Source organism: Rattus norvegicus, chromosome 17 (assembly GCF_021556685.1).
Source record: "Rattus norvegicus strain SHRSP/BbbUtx chromosome 17, alternate assembly SHRSP_T2T, whole genome shotgun sequence".
Lineage (NCBI taxonomy): Eukaryota > Metazoa > Chordata > Mammalia > Rodentia > Muridae > Rattus > Rattus norvegicus.
The window spans coordinates 81,462,719-81,486,225 of NC_141550.1; the positions used below are offsets into that span (position 1 = coordinate 81,462,719).

General features: G+C 44.9%; 1 protein-coding gene and 1 long non-coding RNA gene across 3 annotated transcripts in view; one reads left to right on the forward strand and one right to left on the reverse strand.

Moving 5' to 3' along the window:
• Fam107b (family with sequence similarity 107, member B) overlaps positions 1–23,273 on the reverse strand; it is a 206,108-nt gene extending 182,835 nt beyond the window's left edge. Inside the window, 1 exon segment of one of the 2 annotated variants that reach the window (NM_001429379.1) lies at positions 22,664–23,228. In NM_001429379.1, the coding sequence (NP_001416308.1) occupies positions 22,664–23,077 (414 nt within the window). In that variant the 5' untranslated portion in view covers positions 23,078–23,228. 2 annotated transcript variants of the gene reach the window in all.
• Positions 1,069–16,034, forward strand: LOC120097879 (uncharacterized). The gene is made up of 4 exons (XR_015641881.1): positions 1,069–1,884; positions 4,496–4,640; positions 12,847–12,976; positions 14,590–16,034. It is a non-coding gene; the product is annotated as an uncharacterized LOC120097879 (long non-coding RNA).
• Positions 23,274–23,507: the final 234 nt, after the last annotated feature.

Here is a 23,507-nt window from a genome sequence, read left to right on the forward strand (position 1 = left end):
TACTGATAGAGTAGATGCATTGATACATTTCCCCAAACCTGTAGATTCACACAATATGGAGCCTTAACCCTGATCTAAATTATAGACTTCAATCAATAACGAAATGACCAATTTAATTATAACCATGCCAGTACAAATGTACCACATACCATGCCAATGCAGAACGCTAGTCGGGGAAACTGAAGGAGGGAGAGCACTGACAAGATGGAGAAATGAAAACTTGCTATAGTTTTCAACCAACTTTTCTATAAACCTAACACAACTGTAAATTATGAAATCTATGTTTCAACAATCAGATGGGATCCCGAGGACACTAGTTCTCACGTGCCGGAGTTAGTCTGTCTCAGGACAACTTGATCATAGCTAAGGACAATTGACAAAGTCTGTTTTTTTAGTGTAAGTAAGCTCAGGTTCATTTTAAGAGAGAGAGGGGAGGGATGGAGAGGGAGTTGGAGAAGCAAGATTCAAAAATGACATGATTAGATTTCACATGGTGACTGGCTAGTTGTGGGATGTAGAGGAGGGGAAATCATAGATGATAGCTAACTCGTTGTTTGAGCACCTATGTGGAGAGTGACATTAAACTCAGGGGAGAGAAGATATATTTTGAAAATATTGGGCGTGAGATGCCTGTGAAGCACTGAATGGAGATACATCACAGGCAGATGGATCTGTATGTGGGTGAGAACATCAGGGAGTGGTCTAAGTTGGAGATAAGAGTAGTGGCTGACTGGAATACATTGGGAGAATTAGTAAAGCACACCTCTGGGTGTGTCCATGAGGCCATTCTCAGAGGTGGTTGGCATGGGAGCTGATAGGGAAAGACCCACTCTGAATCTGGGCAGGCCTGTGTGGAACAGAAGAAAAAGAAGAAAGCGTTAGAACAGACATTGGTTGGCTCTCTGCTTCCTGGCTGCTGTGCGGTGAGCAGCTGGGATTCACCAGACCCTTCCACTATAGGCATAGAAACAATGTGTCTAGATGTGTCTATTCAACCACAGATTTTACAGTCCCAAACTACTAGCCAAAGAGAAACTTTCTTTTAAATTCTTTAAAATTCTCTCTCAGATACTTGCCACGGTCACGGAAAAATAGCTAATACGGAGAAGATTAACATGTGGAGTCTAATCGTGTCATTTTTGAATCTTGCTTCTCCAACTCTCTACAATCAACTACCGACTTCTCTGCTCACCTGTGGTGTGGTCATCCCTACGCCATTCATTTCCCGTGACGGGATATTATCTGTAAAATGCCTTAAATTTCTATCAGTGTTTTTTCCATAATCTTAGAAAATCCAAACCCCTCAAAAAAGGCATGAGACGCTCTCATGATGTGTCTCTGCCTGTCCCTCCACTTCACACTCTACCCAATCCCATTTTGCAACAACTGTTAGCTTTAGTTCTTCCTCTTACACCCCTACCCCTCCAGTAACCTGACAATTAGTTCCTACTTATCCACCTAGATTCCATGTCACCTTTCCTGATGTCATGCCTCAGGGTATAGTCTGTCCAGACACTCACTGCCCCAACTTTATTTATCCAACTTCCCAACTAGATTATTGGCTTCATGGGAAAGAACTCATTCTTGGAAGGAAATAATCGTGAATGATCCTCAAGTGCTCAAGTATACACTGAATGAATAAAAGTCCTCGAGTTTGGAATCAGTACATGGAGGTCAAGGGTGGATCTGTCAGAGAAAGGTGGGTCTCTGTCATTCTTTTGAGATGCCTGTTATTTGTTCCTTTCTCCACTGCCCAGAGGATTTCTCATTTGGGGTTTCAGGAGGCATCAGAACCTACTCGGGTCAAGGATGGCAAAGAAATAACTTGCTCAATACTCCATTCTTCCCCACTTCTACGTCATTGGCTCTAACTGGAACTCCTAGGTAAGATTCTTGGCCCATCCCCAAGACTGCATGAGCAGCTACAAGTTTAAGGTAAATAGAATTGGCAACTCTCCCTATTAAGCGAGTTCATGTTCCCATGCCGGCAACAATAGCAATGCTTGTGTAACAGACAGTAGAGTTCAAGGATTTAGTGGCAGTGTGTGCACATGCTGTGGCAATATAGCTATCTGTCTAGGCTGGTTCTGCAGCATGGTTTGAGGTGGTATCCCCCGATACTAGTCCAAAACCTAATTCTCCAGCATCGTGATGATTCTGTCCTTGTTTCTTATGACTGCAACACCTGACTGATACTCAGAATTCCAATTGGACAGCTATTAACCAAGATTTAGCACAAAGCAACCTAGGTAAATTTCCAGGGCCCTCAAAATTTGAATAGTCCCAAGTGGGAGCAGGTGGCCTGCTTGCTTGAGTGCCATCTGGCCTGGATTTTACCCCTGTCCTTTCTGGAAACAGGATGTAATAATAGATCTGATTATGCCTTGGGGACCGAGCGTGACTTTCTTTTAAAATAAGAAAAAGATCCCAAGTGTGTGTCATAGTCAAGGCCCGGGTGTTTTCTAGTACACTGTGAGTTTAGCACCAGATGAAACAAATAGAGAAAGGTGGGGTCCAGCCAGTCTTCTGGAAAGGAGGAATCACTGAGGTGAAACGGCTTGGTTTGCAAGCCAGGGAACGATGCCACTAGGAAGAAACAGAAGCCCAGACCTTGTCTGCCAGTCTCTTGAAAGCTAGCTTATCAGAGGATGCTGAAGGTGAGTGACACTAAGGGACACTGGCTGGTGTGAAAAGTTCTTTCCCTGCCCATGTGACCAAATGGACTGCTTGCTTGCCACCTCCTCTGACAGCCATATTCTCGCTGTTCCCTGCTGCCCCTGTTCTTCTGTACCTACCTGGCATCTGAGCTGCCCGTGCCTCATCCCTTGCCCTGGTTCAATTCTACTTGGCAGCTGAAAGCTAGACTATGAGGTCATCTATTTAGTTGACCCACATACTTCATCGTGGCATTGTTTCCCTGGTCAAGTGAGTGGTGGAATGGTTTTATGGAAACTAAGGCACAATCATTGGCCATCTCCTGCTTCTGGTAGTCTGCTCCGGGGATGTTCAAGTCAGTGGGATAGGAGATGTGGGTCTCTCACTGACCTAGAATGCTCCAAATAGGCCAGGCTGGCTGCCCAGCAAGCCCCAGGATCTGCCTATCTCTGCCTTTCCAATGATGGCATCACAGGCACATGTCACCATACCCAGCTTTCGGGGGTGGGTTCTGAGGAATCAAACAAAGGCTCCTGTTTCCGAGGAAAGCACTCTAGAGATGGAGCCAACCTCCCAGACCTATTTGATCTTTTTGAGACAGGTCAGGATTCCAAAGCTACCTCTGTGATACCACAAATTGTATTGGGGAGGGGAATCATACAATCACAGGAGGCTCATGCCTGGACACTGTGAACAGCCAGGGCGTGGGACATGACACTCAGACTGGGCACTCCAAAATACAGGTGTGGACTGCCCAGATAAAGAGAACGTAGGGAGAAAAGCCACATAGGGGCAAAACCAGAAGGAAAAGCCATTAATCACATCCGGGGCCCTTCTTGTCAAAGTAGAACTGCAGTCTTTCACAAAGGGAAGCCTTCTCTATACATCTTTCCCAGACAAGTACTAGCCAAAGCCGGTTCCCAGGACTTGGGGCAGCAGTGGAAACTGAGAGCTTCATCAGCATGGAAAGACATGAAAATAGAATTCCCTCAAGGCTCATTTTAGAGTAGTGCGAATGTACCAAACATGATAACATCTGGGTCTGTGTAAAACACAAGCATATAAGAAAACCGTGGGCCACCCTTACTCACGGTGCACCAGGGAGATTCTGCGATTGCAGGATCTAGGACCCAGACCATCTCTGTCTCTGTAACACTTTGCTGGAGAGAACCCACTTCAGAAGTCCTCAAGGCAGTGCTCCCTCAACATCCCTACCCTTGAGAGATGATGATCCTAGTACTGGGAACCCAGGAGTTCAGCCACCAGAGCTGTGCCCTCTTCCTTAGCGCTGCGCTCCTGATGGACCACACATGGAGTATGTGCTCTTACTGGGAAGGGCATCCTGGCTCTCTGGAGGCATGTGATACATAGAGGGGGTCCTGCAGGTTGAAGCGTACCTGAGTGTGTGCTAGTGGCCCCACAGGGTGTGATGAGCAATCAGGGACAGCACAGGAAGAAGGCTTAGACTCAGCTTCCTCATGCCTACACAGGTTCCACAGATATTTGTTGCTGTCTTGCCTCCAGCACTACCACTATGTCAGCATATTGTGAAGGGAGGGCCTGGTCCCATCTTCTGCTGGTATGCACTAGGTAATAAGAGGGAGGAAGAGGGTGCCAGCCCCATCTGTATGGAAGGGCCTCACACATCTGCTCCTTCACGTCTGTATTAATGTCCCCAGAGAGAGATAGAATCCAAACACAGAGACACCCCCCTAACCCAAACAAGATGACACTCCGAAACAAACCCTCAAATGTGAATTGCTAAAGGAACTCCTTTAGCTCTGAAGAATAGAGACATTCTTAGGAAACCATTCAGTATTTGTATAATTTCTCCACATAGGGCTCCGGTCCTACAGTAAGGAGTTGACTGAACACCCTGTAGCATCATGGCTAGTCCTCTCCACCCCTTTGGAAGCTGAGCAGACAAGGCTGGAAAGGAGTATCAGTGACAAATGGCCAACACTGGACAGTGTTCCAGACAGAGGGTAAGGAAGTGACTTTGTATATGAAGTCTTTGGGAGAGTGTGCGAAGTCCTAGGGTATCCCCAGTCCTCAAAGCCATGACCAGCTGCCTACAGACATGATCCTGGGTATCTTATACCCAGGCCCAGGGCTCTTAGTGCTAGAGGGGCAAGAGGACAAAGATGAACCATTCTTAACAGAAGACTATAAGTCATCCTTAGATATGTAAGTCTCTTAGATATGACGAGAGTGGACTCTAAGCCTGCCCTGAGCCCACTTCCAAAGACAATCAGGGGGGCTTAGCAGGGCTGGAGAGCTCCTTCAGTGGCTGGAAGGACATTGGTCACAGAGTTTCTCCCTCTGCATTCCCAATGTTTTTGAAACTAGTTTCAAAATTTCAAAATACTCCTGTAAGATTTAACAAAGGGTTAGGACCTCCTTCCTGTCTTATCTACCTGGCTTTGGAGCCCCACCTGCTGTCTTTCTCACTCATCTTTACAAAGGTGGCCTTCACGTTTACTCAGCTGGGAGGAGACAGAAAGAAGGCCCAGGCAGGACCCAGATTTGTATCCTCTATGCTCAAAAGTATCTATTGTGTTCCTATCCACCAGAAAGAACAAACCAGAGCCCAGAATGGTGGGACTAACTATAATTCCGTCACTTAGGGGGCTGAGGCAGGAGGGCTGTGAGTTTTAAGCCAACACGGGCTACTTAGCAAGACCCTGTCTAAATAAAATAAAACAAAATAACCAAAACCAAGAGCAGACCAAAGTGTCAATGCTTCTCAAAGCTTTGAACAAATAGAACTGTATGGTCTTTAGCAGCTATTGCCTGTGAACAAGAGGAGTTTTGTATAAAATACACCACCATTTATCTTTGTATAAGATAACAATTTGTGATATGATCTACGTTATCATGTATGATCTGATCCATGTGCTTGGCAATGTCTAGCATGTATGTTTGTGTGCACACAGGTGTGTGGTGAACACGTGTGTGTATGTGTACACAGGTGTGCTCTCACCTGTGGGCATGCACATAGACAGCAGAGGTTAATGTCAGGGGTCTTCTTCAATTGCTCTCTACCTTCTCAGACAAGGTCTCTTACTGAACATAGAGCTCACCTGCTAGAACATCAGGCCCTTGAGCTGCAGGAACTCACCTGCCCCGAGACCTGGGGCTACGAACGCCTACTATGCCTGGCTTTTACGTGGGTGCTTGGGATTTGAACTCAAGTCCTCATGCTTTTGCAACCAACACTTCATCCACTGAGCCTTCTTCCCCGCCCCATTCTTGCTCAAGTTAATTTTAATAACATACAAACAAATGGATCTAATTGTGACAGCTCCATACATACGTGTTATACTTTGTTCCATACATACGTGCTATACTTTGCTCTTATTTGCCCCTCCTCCACGTCTTCACCACCACCATCACCATTACTACCACCCTTGCTGGTCCCTTTCCTCCAAGTAGCTCCCTCCCTTTCTGGTTCCAAGATATATATATTCCATTACACTTTCTTTTTCTTCTTCTTCTTCTTCTTCTTCTTCTTCTTCTTCTTCTTCTTCTTCTTCTTCTTCTTCTTCTTCTCTCTCTCTCTCTCTCTCTCTGTCTCTCTCATCTCTGTCTCTATCTTTTTATTCTTTCTCCGAGTTCCTTTTCTACTTAAATGTCACACACACACACTCACACACACATTTATATAAACATATGTATATATAAATCCCCTCAGTCATATTTGACAGAAAACTTAGCCATGTAAATCAAATATTGTATAGCAAAAATGTTACCCTGGAAGTACAGGGCTGACCCTGTAAGGTATCTAATTCAATAGCGACATTATCATAAAGATGGCAAGAAGTGATAAATAATAGATGTGAATTAGACATAGAGACACATCAACATGTGCATATACACACATATGAACACCCACATGCACATATACTTAGAGTGGGCTCTTCATGCACATGCGTGTTAAAGGGAGCCAGCCTCTAAAAGCAGTTGAACCTGTGGCATAACAGAACGAGCCTTGGATGCTATCTTGGGGCCACTGTAAAGCCCACTCTTAGCAAACAAATGGGAGTTGCATAATTTAATTTTTTATAATTAAGTAACAATCACATTTCATCTCAATTGGAGCGTCTGAGAGACAAGTGAGTTTGGCCAGACATCACAACTGCTGTGTCTGTAACAACCATATGGATACTTTGCTTTTCTTACAAGCTGTCATAATCTGGGAAACATTCACTAGCTATCCTCTCTTAAAGTTATTCAGTCAAAGGTAAGACAGAGGCCTGGGGAGCACGAGAAATGTTTCTTAGCACAAGGGCTTGGATGTGGTCCCTAGCTGCAGATTTGAGAGAAATCCTACTCTCGGAGGCCAGGCAAGAAGTCAGAGCCAGTTTAATGACAGTTTAATGTATCTGACAACGTTCTCACTGCCAAGGGAAGGGAAACACATATTTCAAAGGAAACCAACCATCTGAACCAAGTCAGCAAATGTATAGACTTTGCGGCTTGAACTTCTCTAAGCTGTGTTCAACGCCAATTTACCTCTAAGCTAAGCTCAAATGGTAGAGAAATCCTTGAGAAGGAGCTGACTGTCATGATGATAACATCTCTGAGTCAGGTCTCAGAGTAGAGCAATCAGAATCAGATGTGGCTGGCAGATCCTCCAAGCGGATGCTCTCTGACAACAAAGCTACAGCACAGCCCTCAGCTTCAACCCTTCCCCTAGGCTCCCCCAAGATGGCTGCCACCGGGAGCCATCTTAAAAGCTTGTGTTTCATCTGCTCCTCTCCAGTGAACACTTCTTCACTTGGTTGCAATTTCCTAGCACCACATCTATAACAGGGGCACTTTTTTTTTTTATTTAAGACGAGAGGAAAAGCATTTCAGGAAACTGAATTAACTTAAAAGATTCAGAATTATAGAGCCAAATGGGGTGTTACTACCTTGGAAACTTCCTGTCTCTTGTCCCTCCCTCCAATAATCTTCAGAAAAGTAAAATTGACCTCCAAATGTTTAAGAAGTGATCTTGAGAACCATTTAGCAATTTGAGACTAGAGTCCAGGGTTTTTGGATACAAAATCCAAGACTCTTCCCTTTATCAAGTGCTTTGTAATTTCCTTGAGTGTCAAATTAGGCAGGCTATACCACCAAGGTATTTAATCAAACAGGAATCTAAGATTCCTAGGGAAGTCATTTGTAAGGAGGGATATGTCTACCATCAGTTGACTTGAAGAAAGACTACAGTCGATAAAATAAATGGGTATCATCTGATCAATCATAGACTTTCAGAGGAATCAGTGAGGTTCTGAAAGAAGATGAAAACACTCTGTGTCCAGGCAGCAGGGGTTAGGTAGTTTGTAGGGGGCAAAACTGCACTGTACATTTTGAACTTATTAGTCCCAGTGAGGATATGAGTCAAACGTTTAAAACACCTCTACCTCCCATTCTCTGTGATACACAAAGAAAGAGAGAGACAGACAGACAGACAGACAGACAGACACACAAACACATTCATATTCTATTGACTCTGTTTCTTGAGAGAATCCTGAGTTACAAACACTAAACTTTTAAGCCAATCAGAGTATTCAAGGGAACATGTTGAATATTTTAAGCCAATGAGAATATGTCCATTCAAGAGAACATGTTTGAATATTTAAAGCCAATGAGAACATGTCCGTTCAAGAGAACATGTTGAATATTCTAAGTATTCGTTGGATAAAAGAATGATTGGGTGAAAGTTTTTCTGACCTGATTCCTTCCCAAGTAAAGCCAATCTCTACTGTGAAACACGGCAATGTATTTCGTAGAGATGGCTCCATGAGCGTATCCCCGTCATCCATGAGGGTCATACAGTGGGTGCCGGTAACACTGAGATGCTGGAGAGAAAAGGCCAGAGACTTACCAATCGTGTACTCCTGAAAATAAGACAAGTTTAAAGCTCCCTAAGTGGATCTTTCAACAGCTTGCTTTTAACACTTGCCATAGGGAGTTTGCCTGGGACCTGTGGAGATACATGACAAGCAGGTCCATCCAGACGATGCGGAAGTGAAAAACAAAAGGATCTGCTGCCATTTGACTGCCGGCACCTAAAGTTATATTGAAGCGGAGGTATTAAAAGACGGGGTCAGGGCCCGGGGGAATAGCTCAATGGATAAAGTGTTTGCGTCCCAAGCATGAGGACTAGAATTTCCACCTGCAGCATCATGGTAGCTTGTCTGTGATCCCAGACACTTGGGAATTAAATACAAGGGATCCCTAGAGCAAGGTGGCTAGCTAGACAAACTGAATCAGTGATGTGGATTCATGTGAGAACCAACATGTAAGGCAGAGCATGTTTGATGAGGATACTGGATGTCACATACCTGTATTCACACATGTATGAACACACACACACACACACACACACACACACACACACACCAAAAAGAAAGGAAACCAGGTATGGCTTTTGAGTAGCCATTAACTACTGCCTGGGTTGTTTTCAAACTGGGGCAGTTATAAAAAACTAATTTGGCATTTGTGGGTGCTGTGCTCATCACGTGAGACACAAGGGCACCTCAGAACTCCACATGAAGTCCCCATGCCTGAGCGGGGTATCACCTACGTGTTCCCTTGATCCTTAACTTTCCAATCTCTACAGCTATAAGAAATAAATGTAGTTTAAAATAAACGACTCAGGGGCTGGGGATTTAGCTCAGTGGTAGAGCGCTTACCTAGGAAGCGCAAGGCCCTGGGTTCGGTCCCCAGCTCCGAAAAAAAGAACCAAAAAAAAAAAAAAAAAAGACTCAGTCTTAGGTGGTAGTTTGCACTCAGAGTGTGGATTAGGACAGAAAGTCTTTTTAGGTTGGAGCCCCGGGTTATAGCAACTGGGTTGTGAATATTGCAAGAAAACAAGGATTTTGAATCTAACCAAAACAAGAAGTAGGAAAAAAAGGAAGAGACTAGAGAATAAATGTGAGGCAGAGAAAAGACTCTGATGTATAATCAAACTCAATTCACTGGGTGGGAAGGGAAAAAATGCTTACAGCCATATAAATGCCTTTCAGCCCGACTGAGGGATAAGTGTGGATGCCGTTTGACTGCTGCTGCCTTTTACTGCAGTCGTTCGTTGCCTGGCTGCTGGCCCAGCAGCAGTGACTCAGAGGCAAAGCCAGCGCCTTGTTCTTCAGAGCGTGCTAGCCCCGCTCCATCCAAGGACTCGGGGAGCGCATGCGAACTCTAAAACCTCAGACTTAGACTTGACGCCCATTACTGAAAGCACAGAAGAAATAACATATTGATAGTCTTGTTTGAAATTATTTGTTTTTGCTGAGTCGAACCACTTTTCCCTTATTACAGACATCCTTCTGCGAACACAGGGAATGGATTCTGAGCTGACACACAGACACCAAAATCCAAAGAAGTTCAAGTGCTTTATTTAATGGACGTAATTTCTGCGCATAATCTGCCCCAATCCACCCACAAAGATGGTTTCGAGTCTTACTTGGTTACTTATTGCTGAAATCTATGAAAGTCTAGCATGTTGGCACATACCTAGAGTCTCAGCACTTTGGAGGTTGAGAGAAGAGGATACCCAGTTTGAAGCCAGCCGGATTACATAGCCAGACTCTGTCTCAAAAAGAGAGACAAAACTGGGGGAGAGGAGATAGAAAGGGCAGAGAGGGGGAACTTGTAGAGCCCACCTCCAGTGGAAAGACAGGGCAGCAAGTGAGGGATGGGGCTGCTATCCCACAGTCAAAACTCTGACCCATAATTCTCTCTGTCTGAGAGAACTGCAGAGATGGAAATGGAGAAGAACCTGGGGAAGAGAAGCTCCAGGGACAGGCTCAAAGTGGGATTCCAGCCCAAGGTGAGGCCCCAATGTCTGACGCTGGTACTGAGGCTATGGAGCGCTCACAAAAAGGGACCTAACATGACTGCCCTCCAAAAGACCCAACAAGTAGCTAAAAGAGTCAGATGCAGATATTTGCACCCAACCAATCAGCAGAGGCTGCTGACCCCTGAGGTTGAATTGGGAAAAAGCTAGAGGAAGCTAAAGAGGAGGGCAACCCTGTAGGAGGACCAGCAGTCTCAATTAACCTGGATTCCCGAGATCTCTCAGACACTGGACCACCAACCAGGCAGCACACACCAGCTGAGATGAGGCCCCCAACATATACAGCAGAGGACTCCCGGGTCTGGGTTCAGCCAGAGAAGATGCACCTAACCCTCAAGGGACTGGAGGCCCCAGCAGATTTAGAGGTTGGTGGGGTGGGTGGGGTGGGGACATCCTCATGGAGACGGGGGAGGAGGGGCGGTGGCAGGGAGGAAGTATGGGAGGGCGGACTAAGAGGGGAATAAAATCTGGAGTATATAATTAATGAAAGAAAGAAAGAAAGAAAGAAAGAAAGAAAGAAAGAAAGAAAGAAAGAAAGAAAGAAAGAAAGAAAGAAAGGAAGGAAGAAAGGAAGAAAGGAAGAAAGGAAGAAAGAAAGGAGGCAGAAAGAGAAAAAGAAAGGAATAAAGAAAAAGAAAGCAACAGAAAAATGATGGAAATAAAAGGAAAGGAAGGCTATTAAATAGTTGCTTTATTTACTCTGTAGGGGATACAAGGACAAGTCCCTGCACATGTTCAGGGCAGGGGCAAACATCATGGACCTCAGTACGCACTGAATGATCCTTGTGGGGCTGAATGAATGGTTGCAGGATGTGTGGGTTCTGAGTGCTGACTGCCAACACTGCTTAGTTTAACCACAATCCAGAAGCCCTTGGCTGACTAGCCTTCAACTTTAGAAAGTAGTGTGTGTGAGTACAAGATTATATAGTTCATACTTCAATCAGATGTTCAAAAACATCTTATGGACACCAAGTCCTCTACAAATTGGGGGAGGGAGGCATTCAAAATGTTGAAAGTCCAGAATTATGAGAGAAAATGGTAAAAGCCCTCCTGGCATTGACCCCCACGTACTTCAAATAGCTCAGAACCTTGCAAAAGTGATCAATATCAGTGTGTGCTTCCTGACTGATATTAAAATCATGAGGAAAACATGGCCCCTGTTTTCCTGCTTCTGTCCTGTGTTTTTCCTAAATCGTTTAAAGTCCAAGGCAGGTAGTTGCTCTTTCTGAAACAGCACTGGGACCATATCAATGATTAGGCTCATACAGAAAAACCAAAGCACAAAGGCTTTAGTTTCTATGGGCAGCAAATGGCAATGAAACAGACAGATTGGCTGGGGAGATGAAAAGCACATTTTCCTCTGGCTCAGTTCACTAGGGAAGGAAGTGTTCTTAGTCTTTCATCTTAAGCCTGGTGGGGATACGGTTTATTCTTCCAGAGGAAAGTGATCCTGACTTCTACCCCTTCTTCACAATCTTAAATTATTTCCGTAGATTTCTAGAAAAAGGGGATAGATCACAAAGACATTGGCAGTGCTGAGCAAAGGCTAAATGGTAAGAACATATAAAAATGAGAAGTTCTGTGTCGTGAGTCCCGCCCCTTGGTTTTGCTTTGTGGGCTGATTCTCCTTTTCATGTATTCAAAAATCCTATAAAAGGGCTGGAGGGATGGCTCAGTGGTTAAGAGCATTAGCTACTCTTCCAGAGGACCTGGGTTTGAATCCTAGCACCTCCATGGCCGCTCACAACCATCTGTAACTCCACCTCCTGGAAATCAAATGTCCTCTGCTGGCCCCCAAAAACAATGCATGTCCATGGTGTGCAGACAGGCATGCAAGGAAAAGATTAACGTATACACATCAAATAAAAATAAATTTGAAAAGTGGATCTTATTAAGGTGTTGGAGGTGTGAGTGAGTACCTGTCTAGCATGTTCGAGGCATAAGTTTGATCCCCAGAACCATAAGAATCTGTGAAAATATTGGGCAAACATGATAGCCCACCTATAACACAGAACAAATTGGCTAGCTGGGTGAGTTCTGGGTTTGATTAATTTAGCTGGACCAGCCTGTGTGGGTGAGTTCTGGGTTTGACTAATAGACCTGTCTCAAGGAGCAAGGCACGGAGCAACAGGAAAGATTCCTGACACAAACCTAGGGCCTGCAAATGCTCACGTACGCACGCACGTGTGATGACACATGCGAGCCCACAAGTTCAAAATGCATACCCCATGTGCCTACGCAGGAAAAGTAAGCAAACAAAACAATATTCATAAAGATATGCATTGCTTTATGTCAAAAGTATAACCTCCTCGTAACGTCAGTTTGTTACTTGTAAATTACAGGCCGTGATGGTTGAAATAAGAAGGTCCCCCAGAGGCTCCTGTGTCCGAATGTTTGGTCCGCCGTTAGTGGTACTCTCAATTAGCACTGAGTTAAAGGAGACCCAGATTCCTGCCGTTTGTTGAGGATTTGGTGAGCTTCCCTATGTATTCATGTATCCGTGTGCGTATACACATGTACATGCTCATCCTTGGGAACACAAACTACCACCCCCAAGTCAGAGCTCCTCACTGTGCTGGGGGAGCTCACCACTTGACAGGACCGCTAGCGAGTCACAGGGATCCTCCCGTTCTCACTGGTATTTCAATTGCACGGCCATACCCAGCATTTTTTAAACAGTGAGTCTTGGGGGTCAAACTCAAGTTCTCATGCTTGGGAGGTGATCGCTTTACCAACTGACCTATATCCTCAGCCCAAGACTTCAAATTTTAAGTTATGTGGCCTGATTTTTTTTCCCCAGGCAGGCAGCATCTGAGGAGGAATTTCTCCTTATAATGATCCAATCATACCTGTGGCTTAGGTTCCAACCGAACTGTCATTTCCCATTTAGGTAAGCATGGCAGGCACATACTGGGTTTCCAGAATGAGACTGTCCACACCTCCTGTCTCAGTGGCTCTAACTGCCACCTCTTTCCAGCCTCTCGCTTCCCTGGCGCTGAATTACAAAACCAACTGCGTCCAGAGCATATTGGAAAAAGTGTTAAGTGAACGAGTTATGTTTTCTTTGGAAAGGAAGAAGAGCGAGTGGAGAAGGAACAACAGCTCAGAGTCCTTAGTGGAAAAAAAAATCCTCTCCCGTTTCCCATGATTGATACAGCACATTCATTCAGCTGCCCCCTGTGGCTCCCAGAGTGTAAGACATGTTCAAGTTTCCAGCATATTCAGCAAGTGTAATGGTGGAACAAAAAGTTTCAGCTGAAGTATGACCCTCGGCTGTATAATGAAGAAGACAGGGATTCCAACTAGACAGATGCAGATAGTTTGGGTGGGGGTCTTCCCAACTACAATCTCCTTGGTAGTTCTTTGGTTAAACGATCAAGAGCATTGCCTTCAAACACTTACATTTACTCTGTAAAAGCTGGGGTTAGGGGACACTGAGGGCATGGCTCAGTTGGTAAGGCACTTGCCCAGCATGCATGAAGGCACATCCGGTTCCCAGTAGCTCATAAACCTGCTCTGGAAGCACAGAGCTGAGCTCTGGGTACCATAGAGGTGCAGGAAGGAGAATCAGGAGTTCAAGGTCATCTTTGGCTAAGTTAGGAGTTCAAGACCAGCATAGGGTTACACAAGACCTTGCCTTTAAAAAGTAATAAAGAAAGAGTACCAGTGAGTCACAAAGAGACATTAGACTCTCACTGTATAACTGAAAATGGGTGCACCACAAACATGAGACAACCTCTCCCTCTGTACCTCTCTCCCTCTGGCATGGCAGTCTCCGCTGGAATGAGTGTCGGTTTAAACTGAATTGTTAAGCAGTGGCAACCTTGCTCGAAAGCAGCGCCTGGGGTGCTTGTTAAATCATACACCTGTGTCTTCTTTCTCGGTTTGGAACGTGCTTTCCACTCAGCTCTACTGGGTCTGGGAGTTCTGCATATTTTCTGTCCTCTGGAGTCCTTCATGGAAGATTTCCAAGAGGCAGAGCTGTACAGTGTACATTTCATGGTTTTATGAGGATCATTCATTTCACTCCATCCTCAGAGGAGCCAAGAAGCTGTTTCTCTCTCCCGTTTTTTTTTTTTTCCCAGTTGAAATGCAACTGAATATCTGCCTTAGGAAATTCCTGACCCAGTGCATAGGTGCATCATGCACGAGCCGGTGCTCTGCTCGACATCTGCTGAAAGCAGGAGCGTGGCACGGAAAATCACCAGTGCTGAAATGGGATGGGCTGCGACCTGCTTGACCTCGTTCAAACCTCTGTGTCTGAGGAAGCAAAAGACGGCCATTCTGCTCGGTATACAGGATGAAACAGGACAACTTACTGAGATGCTGTGAGTTTCTAATTTGCTTTTTGATCCAAAAATCATGCCAGGGGGCCTAATACCTAGAATATATTTTTAAAAAAATCATAAAAATTAAGTTCTGAAACCCAGGTCATCCAGTCAACAAGTTGGCCAATGAGCTGAAGAGGCAGTTTTCTAAAGAAGAAATACAAATGAAAAATGAGTGCTTGAAAAAGGACTCAGCACCCCTAACCACCACAGAGGCCCACATTAGGGTTGCTTTGAGCCTCCGTCTCACCCCAGCCGGATGACTGTCCTGAAAACAAACAGTTAATGCTGGCAAGTTAATGAACAAGGATGTCGGGTATGCTGCTGGTGGGAATGTAAACCTATACAGCTACCATGAAACTACCGCACAGGTTCCTCAGGAGACAACAAGACTGCCGCATGACCCCGCTGTAAATATTCCTGGATGTAATATCCAGAGGCACCGGGTCAACCTAGCACACAGACATTTGCACGCTCGTGTTTACTGCTGCACTGTGTATTCACGCCCGCTAATAAGAGGAAGCAGCTGAAATGTCTATCAGCAGACAAGCAGATAAAAGGCACAGTGTCCACGCAGGCACTGGGACTTTATCGGTCATGAAGAGGAACAAAACCATGACGTTTGCAGCTAAGTGGATGGAACTGGAGATCATTGTGTTAAGCAACAAGTAAGATTCACAAAGACAAATACCATACGCTTTCAGCAGACTCTAGTTTTAAGTGTGCATGTGTATACCTGTGTGCACGTGTGTGTGTGTGTGTGTGTGTGTGTGTGTGTGTGTGTGTGTGTGTGATGTGAAAGTAGAAAGAGGAATGTGGGATAGGCAGAGGCCTTACCGGAAGGAAGAGAGAAGGAAAAGCAGCAGGAAAAGCCACTACACTCAGGAACTCACAGCGCCAGTGTTTGCCTGTCCAACTGTGCAAGATCAAGTCAGTCTGCATTCTACCATGGAGCGGGAAGGGGGTCATACGTCTCACCTCCATCCAAGGAGCTACGGAGAGCTCATGGTGTGGAGAAAAGAAAGTCGTTTTTAAGGGGAGTGGCTCCTGGGAGGTGCCACATGTCCCATGCCCCACATTCAGAAATACACGGACAACACAAATTGGAGTTATTACATTTTTACAAAAGAGTACATGAAGGGTGGATCTCAGCTGGAGGTCGGGAAAGACTTGGGGGAAAATGCAATCAAAATACATTGTAAGAAATCCTAAAATAATTAATAAAATATTTATTTAAGTAAATAAGGGGAAGGGGAGAAAGGAAATAAAAATAGAGTGATGAAGTACATATAACATGCAAGCACATGAAGTACATGGAACATGCAAACAGATGAAGTACATGTAATATGCAAACAGATGAAGCACATGTAACATGCAAACAGATGAAGTACATGTAACATGCAAGTACATGTAACATGCAAACAGATGAAGTACATGTAATATGCAAACAGATAAAGCACATGTAACATGTAAGCAGATGAAGTACATGTAACATGCAAGCAGATGAAGCACATGTAACATGCAAGCAGATGAAGTACATGTAACATGCAAGCAGATGAAGTACATGTAACATGCAAGCAGATGAAGTACATGTAGCATGCAAGCAGATGAAGTACATATAACATACAAGCATAAGAGGGCATAGTTCAGAAGACAGAAAGGACCCAGCAGGAGTGACATGGAGCTGGAGAAGAAAGGGGGAGAGGAGGAAATCACCATGGCACGTACGTCTATTTACAATGCCAACATGAAGCCTATGACTCAGTGTGTCAACTGGAAATTTTACTAAAGGTCACGTCAAATCATATGTTCAGCAGGAAGCATCCCTGACAGGGCACTTGCTTTTATAGCTAGCTTAAGGTTCTTCAGACCCATTAGATAAAGATACAGATCTCATTCTAAAAAAGAATGCAAGAAAATTCATTTGTACAAAAAAATTTAATATGTAGCCTCACAGAGTGTCTCCCAGTGGTACTGCCTTTGTTAGGTTTTGTTACTGGGATAAAAGACTCTAAGGAAAAGCAACTAGGGGAGGAAAGGTTGTGTTTCATCGAACAGCTCCATGTAACATTTCATCATGGGAAATCCAGGGCAGGAACTCAAGGCAGGAACCTGGAGGCAGGAAGTGAGCAGAGACCGTGGAAAACACCACTTTCTGGCTGGTTTCCAGCTCATGTTCAGCTTCCTTGACTACTGCCCAGGTTCACTGCTCAGGAACTTCACTGCCCAGAGAGGGCTGGGCCCCCTACTTCAGAAAAAAAATACTCTGCTGACACGCCCACTGCCAATCTGATCTTTACTTGTATGTGTGTGTGTATTTCTGCACATGTGGTTGCACATGTGCACGCTGGTGTGCTACACATACATTGAGAGTATGCTTATGTGTGAGAACATGTATGTGGAAGCCAGAGGTGAACTCAGGTGTCATTCCAAGGCATCTACTTTGCTTTTTGAGACAGGCTTTCACTACCCTGGAAAGTGACGAGCACACTAAGCCTAGGGACCCACCTTCTCTCCCTCCCCATCACCGGGATTGTGAATGAGCACCATCATGCCCGTGAGTACCACGATGCCTGTGGATTAAACTCAACCCCTCATGCTTATGAAGCCAGCACGTTACTAACAAAGGCATTTTCCTGGTCCCTACGTGTACATTTTTAAAGGATAGAACATCTGGCTAGGTCTGTCCAACTCTGACAGTTAATTCCCAAGGACATTCTAATGTACACGTTTGGCTCTTCAAAACTTGTGCCAAGACTGTGTGTTGGGTAAAGAGGACAAAGGGAAATAGCCATCCCAAAGGCAGCAAAGCCAAGGCCCATGCCTTGAAAAACGAGGACTGCCTGAGTCTCTGAGTTTCCCTGGGCCTCTGTGAGACTGCAGGAATGGCTTTGCTTGCTGTCTTATGTCTGACTGTGAAACCAGCTCGTTCCAAAATGCAACACACACTCTAAGGAGGACCCTGTAACCCTGAATTTTTACATAATTGACTTTTTTTAGTTACAATTATTCCCTCTCCTGTGTCAGACTGGTTACCCCCACACCAAGAACTAGATTAAAAAAAAGCATTGCTATATACTTTCTCAACCATGAAAAATATCTGAAGCCCTTAGCCACTCGCAGCCTTTTTTTCCCCATACTCTATCTACAGTACCAAGACGCCGCAGGGTAAAGCACTGCCAGCCATGTAGGAAGGAGGCAGTGTGGGCTGGAAACCCATCTGCCAATCGTCTACCAGTTGCCCTGCCTCCCAATCTTCTCAAGGCATCCAGCACTTAAGCCAACTCGTACACTGCTGATATCACCAGCTTCTGCATCTGTCTCTCCCACTAGAGTGCGAACAATTTAGGAGGTTGTCCATTCATCTGCATTCCTGGGGCCAGGGCTGTCTTCCCACAGAGGAACATCACAGCAACTTTAAGCTACAGCATGAAACAGAAGCATGTCTGTATCCTATGGTCTGTATGACTCTACCAGTTATGAGAGGCTTCCCCTGCGAGACAGACCACCAAGGAAACATTATGAGTCCCAACCATAGAACACGTTTCAAGCTTTTTACCGTGATTCCAAGCATGAAACGGGGAAAGGGACACATACAAAAACTGTTGAAACCAAGCATGGTGGTGCACGCCTTTAATTCCAGCCCTTGGGAGGCAGAGGTAGAGGCAGAGGGATCTCCATGAGTTCAAAGTCATTCTGGTCTACATAGTGAGTTCTAGGTCTGCCAGAGCTGCATAGTAAGACACTGCTTCAAAAAAGAAGGAAAAGGAGGGAGAAGGAAAAGAGGAGCAGGAAGAGGAAGAGGAGAAAGAAGAGTTGAAGTCTAGTTAATATCACTTACGATTTTCAGATAATTTTTCTCATTTCTTTTCTTTCTTTCTTTTTTTTTTGTTTGTTTGTTTATTTGGTTTTGGTTTTTGGTTTTGAAACAGGGTTTCTTTGTGTAACTGTCTTCATTGGCTGTCCTGGAACCCACTTTGTAGACCAGGCTAAACTGGAACTACAGAGATCCACCTGCCTCTGCCTCTGCCTCTTGAGTGCTGGGGTTAAAGGCATGAACTACTATGCCCGTTAGTCAGATAACTTTTTAAATTAAAAAAATGATTTCTGGGGCTGGAGAGGTGACTCAGTGGTTAAGAGCACTGACTGCTCTTCCAGAGGTCCTGAGTTCAAATCCCAGCAACCACATGGTGGCTCACAACCATCTGTAATGGGATCTGATGCCCTCTTCTGGTGTGTCTGAAGACAGCGACAGTGTATTTATCTAGAATAAATAAATAAATCTTTATAAAAATGATTTACGTTTATAATGTGTGTATAATGTAAGGAGTAAAACCTCAGGCTGTCAGCCTTGGGGAACAAATGCCTTTACTGCTCAGCCATTTCGCTGGCCTGACATCATTCTCTCAGTAGAGATGCACATGCCTTTCTGTACCCCAAATAAACCCTTTTGCTTCTACTTAGTCTATGCATTCATTACTCTCAGCTCCTCCACTCAGACTAGGTTCTGTTTCAGATTGAAACGACCCTCTCTCCCCTCTGATCACCAGGGTAAGGAAAGACGCCCGAGGGGTGTCTGTCCTCAGGTCACGTTGTTATATTCTGAAGCGGAACCTCAGAAAGGAATGCAAGTATCATTAATGATCACTACCAAAACAGCTTCCTGGGGGAGGACGGGGACACCTAAAGGGGAAATACGTCAGCCACCAGGCAAGACTGTAATAAAGCCAGCCCATTCATCAGTCACTTAGGGGAAACACGTCACTGAAGACATGTCAGGTCACAAAGAAGCCTCTGGCACTTTTAATCAGAAGTTCCCCCACGGCCATCAGCAAAGCTTTGTCTCCGACAGGAAATGAAAAATATCTCTTTCCATAGTGTTACACACCTGCCACCATGGCAGGGAAAAAAAGTTATGCAAATTAATTTTTAAAATGAATAATTATAATCATACACACGTATGCATTTATAAATATACATTACACTGCTGGGGGTTGAGCCCAAAGCAATCTAGTCCAGCTGCTACATTTACAGGTCCTGTACATTTTTATAAATACACAGCATATACACGTATGAGGAGCTCTAACTAGATTCAAAAGGAAGTGACCTCATATAGGTCACCCTATCTGGTTCTAAGTCCTCGAACATTACATATCAGTAATAGAAGCAACTTCTATCTCCAAGGTGAACTTGGGAGTTGGAGAGAACTGACTGTAACCCTGAGCCTGATACTCCCTCCCTTTGTGGCCTTAGGTACCTCCCTAGAGTCAGGTGACAGCCTCTGCGTAATGAATTGAGAAAGACAGGCAGAATGTAGGTGCTCTGTGTGGGTGAGCTCTTGGCATTGGAATCGCCCACTCTTAGCAACTCCCCGCCCCTTGATTTCATTCACTTTCAGCCTTCCCAAGGTCAGCGGTTGCACCCACTTCTGCCTGTAACATTTCCTGCTGGTCCTTTTATGACTGACCCCAGAACTGAGGTACTGTACTGCTTCTCAACTTTAGCCTTCTCAATTCTAGACCATCCCAGAATGAAATCCCGTCCACCCCATTGCTCTGTACAAAATCCCAGAAGCTCCCACTGTGGCTCAACGTCTCTCCCTGTAGACTCCCAGACACCCCTTTGTGAGTCTAGTTCCTTTCCAGGCACTTCTCCAACTTCCAGCCTCACTTTCAATCACTCCGCTACACCTACTCCTAGGCCTTATTCGATGTCTATGAGTGGTCTGTGGTCTTGGTCACATGACTCCTTCATCACAATGTCCCTCCCTTATTTTTTTTAACTACTAAGGCTTGAACAGACAAGATAGCTAAGTGAGGAAAGGCGCTTGCTACTTGCTACCAACCCTCATGACCCGAGCTTGACTCCTAGGACCTGAATGGAGAGGTAGAGAAGCGACTCCCATTGCGTTTCGCAGGCTCTTGTGAAATGTCAGGAGCCATTAGAAACAGAAGATCAGACCAAGCCTTCTCTTCAGCGCTACCAAGCTCAGCAATGGAGGGTGGAGGTTGGGTTGCTGCCCTCCCTCCTTGACAGAAGCTCGTCAAGGTAGTGTAACTTCATTTCTTGATGGCGCAGCTTACATGAACTTGGCCATCATACACACTCAGATCCACTATGGATATCTCAGTCTATACATGGATATGCACAGAAAACTAGACAAGTGCATTGGGTTTTGTTGTTTGTTTAGGGGATTGATTTAACAATACTAACGAAAAAAATTAATGCTATTAAGACACGGTTCAGTGAAATCTTCTGCCCAATTTCAGAATACTAGGATTCAAACAATGAAATTAAACTTAGCCATTTTTGTTTTGTTCCCTGGCTGTTCTAGTGGAGTCCAGGGCCTGGTGCATGCTGACCAAGGGCCCTACCACTGAGCTATGTCTCCCTAGACCACTTAACATAGTGCTAGGTTAAGTTCACCCACTCAACACAGTGCTAGAGACCAGTGGCTCTAACCTGTGGGTCGCATCTCTTTTCGAGGTCAAATGACCCTTTTGCAGGTGGGGGTCATCTAAGACCATCAGAAGATGCAGACATTTTACACCAGGATTCATACCAGTAGAAAAGTTACAGTTACAAAGTAGCAGTGTGGGCTGGAGAGATGGCTCAGCGGTTAAGAGCACTGACTGCTCTTCCAGACGTCCTGAGTTCAATTCCCAGCAACCACAGGGTGGCTCATGACCATCTGTAATGAGATCTGCTGCCTTCTTCTGGTATGTCTGAAGACAGCTACAGTGTACTCACATATATAAAATATGATAAATAATTCTTAAAAAGAAAAAACAAAGTAGCAATGAAGGTAAAGTTACGGTTGGGGTCGCCACACCATGAGGAACTGTACTAAGAGGTGGGGCGCAGCCTTAGGAAGGCTGAGACGGACTGCCAAACAGAACTATCTTTTCAATTACATTGTAACTCTATCTTTGCTATTTTTTTTTATTGCTCAAAAGACTACTTAGGCCAAGTAAGCAAATCAGACAAAAAACAAAACAAAACAAAAAAAACCACTATTATTTAATAAGTTAGCTGAGAAAAAAAAAGCCTTAAATCAGAACATCTTATTAATGAATACCAAAACTCTTTCAGGCTCTTTAACTCGGTCCTTCAACAACATAATGCTTAAAAACCATTTTTTGGGGGCTCTACCCTTTACAAGACTCTTTCTCCACTGCTCCTCTTAAGTGGGATTGCCAAGGACTCTAAAATGGTGTGACAAATCAGAACGTTCAGAAACTAAAATCCAATAATGCCAAAACAAAGGCACGAAAGCTCAGGCTCAGGACCAAGCCCCAGAGGAGCAAGGAAGCCAGGCTTCAAACCTTCTCTTCCTGTCTTTAGATCTTAAACATTAGAGAAGCATCCATTTTATGAATACCATTTTCCTGCTTATCATTCACAACTTTCCCCATCATTCCCAATTTTCCAGACATGATACATTGCAAGCACTAAAGACAATTTCTGAAATTCATAGTCGAATATATATACATATATATACATTGCATATATCCTCTGATCTTTTGTTTGCTCAGAGGCACTATAACCAGTTCACTAAAGTCTGGCTTGCCACTGTCACAGCCCCTGGACTCTGTCATTTCTCTCTCTACCTCTTCAGAGAACACGCTGAGAATTTAAAAGGCTTTCCCCACTTCCTCCCACTGGCAAGAGAGAATTCCTTGTGTCTTGTACAGTAATGAATTTAAACAAGAATATTTGCGAGTTTCCAAAAACAAAAAAACAAGACAAAAAAACAACAAAACAAAAAGCAACACGTTAGAACGTTCCCTAACACTCCCCATCTGTCTCAGCATTGGGAAAGTTCACTCACCTTTGGCATGTCAATAATTGATGGTCTCGGGATGGACGTCTGGAAAGGAACGGCTTCGTGGTCTGGTTCGTCCTTCAGGGACCTGGGCAAATCCTCGGGGGTCTCTGCAGGCTGGACAGCGGAATGTTTGCTGTTACTGCCATTCCCAGTGCCGTTTTGCTCCAAGCGCATACCAGAATCTTGCCTTTTCTCTGGAGCTCCTTCTTCTACCTTTGGGTGACTTGGATGTCTGCCTGCTTTGGCCGTGGGCTGGACATAGATGGCGGAGTGAGTATCCGCCGAGCTGGACTGATCAAAGGCAGCATTTTCCCTGGTGGTCCCGAAACAGGCCAGCAGAGCTGAGCATGGGAAGGAATGCATCCTCCGAGATGGGAGCTTCAGGCTTTTGGTGAGCCTCGATTTCCACGTGGACATGGCCTGCAGCGACACATGGCAGAGTTTAAAAGAGAAAAAGGAATCTTCCAGAGCTTTCCTTCGAGTGTCCGTTTCTGCGCCTGAAGAGGACACACTAGTGACTGTTGCCCCTACGTAGACGTGGAGATGGCAGGGCCATCCTCTCTGAGAGTCTCTCGGCATCTAGCCCCGCTTGGAAGGCTCCATCCTGGGGATTCCACGCTCTTCCTCTCTTGCTGTCAGTAGCTAAGGAAGCCTCTGTGAGGCAGGCAGTTGGCTCGGGTTACAGTCCCCAGCAGGGCAGACGCGGCAGGGTAAGGTAGTGCCAAGCCAATAGACAGCTGCTTCAGGTTACCTCGGAGGCATAAAGATAATGTAGCCTGTTAGCACCCGCCATAACAGCGTCAACCCGTGTATCAATAACACCATAACGGCCGCAAAACCTTCTACG